Source organism: Asparagus officinalis, chromosome 10 (genome assembly GCF_001876935.1).
Source record: "Asparagus officinalis chromosome 10, Aspof.V1, whole genome shotgun sequence".
Classification (NCBI taxonomy): Eukaryota; Viridiplantae; Streptophyta; class Magnoliopsida; order Asparagales; family Asparagaceae; genus Asparagus; species Asparagus officinalis.
In genome coordinates, this window is record NC_033803.1 from 30,885,084 (window position 1) to 30,888,863 (window position 3,780).

At 42.9% G+C, this 3,780-nt stretch overlaps 1 protein-coding gene across 1 annotated transcript; it reads right to left on the minus strand.

The window, feature by feature from the left end:
• On the minus strand, positions 520-1,883 carry LOC109826599 (uncharacterized mitochondrial protein AtMg00810-like). Its single transcript, XM_020393624.1, has 2 exons — positions 1,785-1,883; positions 520-1,065 (listed from the first exon to the last, which is right to left on the minus strand). Exons 1-2 carry the CDS (start codon positions 1,881-1,883, stop codon positions 520-522), a joined length of 645 nt encoding a protein of 214 aa, XP_020249213.1.

The following is a 3,780-nucleotide window of genomic DNA, read 5'->3' on the forward strand; positions in this document are numbered from 1 at the left end:
GAATCCCGCAACCAACTCGTGAATCCCGCAACCAACTGTGCAGTTGATTGACCGCTTCTCTCGGCCCGGCTTGCATCCCCTGCACGCGTGACTCAGACGTAGCCACGTCATGATTATTCCAACATGCTCCCCCCTAATCTTGACGTGGGGAAGTCAGATCTTTGACGCCAATCTGCTCGCACATCTCCTTGAATTTGATTCTAGCAAGTGCCTTAGTCAGAATATCAGCACGTTGTTCTTCAGTACTCACATGCTTGACAACGATCAGTTCCTTTTCCACGCACTCTCGGATGAAGTGGAAACGAGTATCGATGTTCTTACTGCGTCCATGGAACACTGGATTCTTCATTAAAGCTATTACAGACTTGTTGTCGACGTAAAGAGTGACTGGCTTGGGCTTACAACCTGTCACCTCGCTGATCAAACTCCTCAGCCACAGTCCCTGACAAGCTGCTACAGTTGCTGCCATGAACTCGGCTTCACATGAGGATAATGCCACAGTTCTCTGCTTCTGAGTGATCAGATTCTCGCCGAGGTAGAATGCATGCCACTAGTACTTCTTCTGTCATCGACATCCCCGGCTACATTGCTATCAGTAAATCCGACCAACTCCTCAACTTCATGTCCTTTTCCATACACAAGCCCATAGCTAATGGTTCCCTTCACATACCTTAGGATTTGCTTGACCGCCTGGTGATGCATGGTAGTAGGCCTCTCCATATACCGACTCACCAACCCGACGGAATAAGAGAGATCCGGACGGGTGTGAGTCAAGTACCTCAAGCATCCGATGACGCGCCTGTATTCCGTTGGATTCACCAATGTTCCATTAACATCCTTTCCGAGTTGCAGCTTTGGTTCCATGGGGTATTTTGTCGGGTTGCATTCGCTCATCCCGAATTGCATTACTACCTTCTTGGCATAGGCCGACTGTCTTAGTGTGACACAGTCCCTGCTCTGATACCACGTGATGAAGCTGGATAACACTCTGGAACAAACTGAGATAACTCGGTTTAACAAAGGCACAGAGGGAGTTTGAGAATATTTTATTGATTGCATACTAATCTGAAACAACCAAACACGTGCTTAAATAAGTAAACAAAGTAACAGACTCAAAAACAAATTATCCTAAAGATAAGATGAATCCCGCAACCAACTCGTGAATCCCGCAACCAACTGTGCAGTTGATTGACCGCTTCTCTCGGCCCAGCTTGCATCCCCTGCACGCGTGACTCGGACGTAGCCACGTCATGATTATTCCAACAATTAATTCCACTTTCTATCCCCCTTTATAATTATAAAAAGATAGCAACAATAGGGAAGTTCATGGATACCTGCAATGTCAGTGTAAGGATATATGCAAAGAACATAATGTTCATCAAAACGCATGACACTTTATAGATAAAGCATAATACATGCAGAGCTATTAATACAAAATATAGACACTTAGAAAGACATGGTTGGAACTACTGAAACAAGTTTGTGATAGCAGCTAGTATATAATATGTAAAGATATGCAAGGATAAGACGATGATGCAAAAGAGTAGGAGAAAAATGAGGAGGAAAGGATTAAATGTGGTTTGAACGATTTCCTGAATAATTCTTTCTCTTACCACAATTTTCTTGTGCCTGACAGTCCCATCGCTCTACTCTCTTTAGTTCCTGGAAACTGCCTCTACTTTAGCTCTCACTTAAGCTATAAGAGTGGTAATGGAAAGTGCACTATGGTAGTTGGTTAGTGTGCTCCTGTTGATGATCGACCTGTTCACTATGAGGTTGTGTACCCTAGCTTGCTCCAAGTTCGATAGTGGCACCTCCAATGTGGCATTGTGGTTAACCTCTGGTGGATCTGCTATTTCCTCAAGGTTAATCATCTCCCACATGAGTCACGATCCTTGATGGAAATCGGCAATCTCTTCACTAATCTTGGTATTATGATTTGTTAAGCAGTGATTTGCTTTTGAGCATCTGCCAATATTTGCATCTACTGCTACATATATTCCATCATGTTATTGCTTGACTTAGGTTTTTCTGCATCAATACCTAGAGGTTAATTCCTTACGGATGCTTGGACAACTTCTTATGGATGCATGGACAACTGTTCAGAGGTGTCATTTGAGTCATTCAATGTGGGATCCTTACATTTCGAACTCTCTCCTTCTTGAGGTCTTGCCATGTTAACCTCCTTTCCTAGGTCCTTCGTAGTACTCTAGAAATTAGTTCGAGTTAACCTCCTTTTGCCCACCATTGGTATGGCTGGCTTTGTGTCATTGATATATTATGTGGACATGAGCAAACTTCAGCTTCTCTTCATTCCTGATTTCGATGCCACATTTTCTGTCGTCTCCTCTTTTGTTAGGTTCAAGTGAGACCCATGATAATCGTTTGAAGACTAATGCTCTTGGGCATTGACTTTCTATCAGATGCAGCAATGGAGACTACATCAAACCACCAGCATTGGAGCATATGATGTAATACTGGATGCGTCCGATTGTTATGACATGACCTTAGCAATGTTGGGGAGCAACTATTGTTGTCCCTTCAATCGTTGGGGGCCGACTGATGATTTCTATTCCATTAATAGGAGATCGTGGAGGCTTTGAAATCAAGTCCCTCTAAATATAACATTGAACGTTATGGTGAGCATCAATGATTATAGTTTTATATTAATTATTTTATATTAATTCTAACATGCGACAGGTTAAACATCATTTTTATAAGCTAAAATATGGACTCACGCAACATTGTCAATATTTAAGAAAATTCCTTTTAAATTTGTGGATGCTAGCTAGGATCTGAACATTGATTGCTCTGATGCTATCTTAAATTAAGTTCTTTAACCATTACACAAAACTCTAAAATTATAATGAGGATCAAGGATTATAGTTTTATATTAATTATAATCGGTGCTTCACTTTTAGATAGTCCTGAAAATCAGTGATTGATTGCGGACTTCTAACTCCCCACGGGGCTGATGATCTTCCTATTTCCAGTCCTAACCACGCATGCATCTTGATCCTTTGTGAATCCAAGGTCATCTTAGCTTTTTCCCTCTTTCTAGTCCTATGATGCCCCTTTTTCTCGTACAATTTGATGCTATGAGATGTCATTCTTAGTTTTTGAATGTATTAGTAGTTGTTGGTGAAAATTGTGCGGCTACGTGGAGTTTTAAACCCCTTGTCATGCTGGGTTTAGTGGCATCTGAGTGGTGACTGCCTCTCGACAAGCTAGAAACTCTACGGGAACTAACGTCATGTCTCCGCTAAGTTGTGCATCTGCAGGATGGCTAGTGTTGATCGGTGCCCACCTTTATTTTGAGCATTTGTATGGCCAACGCGTGGTTTTGCTATAATTAGTTGTGCTAGATGTTGAGATTGGATCATTTGCCCTATGGGAGAACTCACACTTGACCTCGGATAAGAACACGATGGCTTTGATGGCGGTGGGCTTCTCAACCATAACTACCAATAGTAACAAAAGAGGGCATTGGTGATGGGGTATTAGCTACGGATATGTCACCAATATGAACATTGGCAACAGGAGCAGTCTCGTCGCTAACGTTTGGCGAAGGGTGTCGGGAAAACATTGGCGACGGCCCGCACCCGTCGCCAATAAGTATTGGCAACGGGGTACGCCACCGTCGCCAATGAGCATTGGCGACAGCTTTATTCCATCGCCAATGCACATTAGCGACGAGTCAGTGCCCGTCGCCAATGCACCTTAGTGACTGATTATCCCGTTGCTAATGATGCTAATGAGTGGCCCCCACAAAAAAAATTA

Excerpts from the sequence above, each read along its gene's own strand:
- LOC109826599 (XM_020393624.1), bottom strand. The coding sequence starts at position 1,883 with ATGTGGGAGATGATTAACCTTGAGGAAATAGCAGATCCACCAGAGGTT. Across the intron at positions 1,066-1,784 it reads CGAACTTGGAGCAAGCTAGG|ATTAGTATGCAATCAATAAA; the intron begins GTACACAACCTC and ends TGGTTGTTTCAG.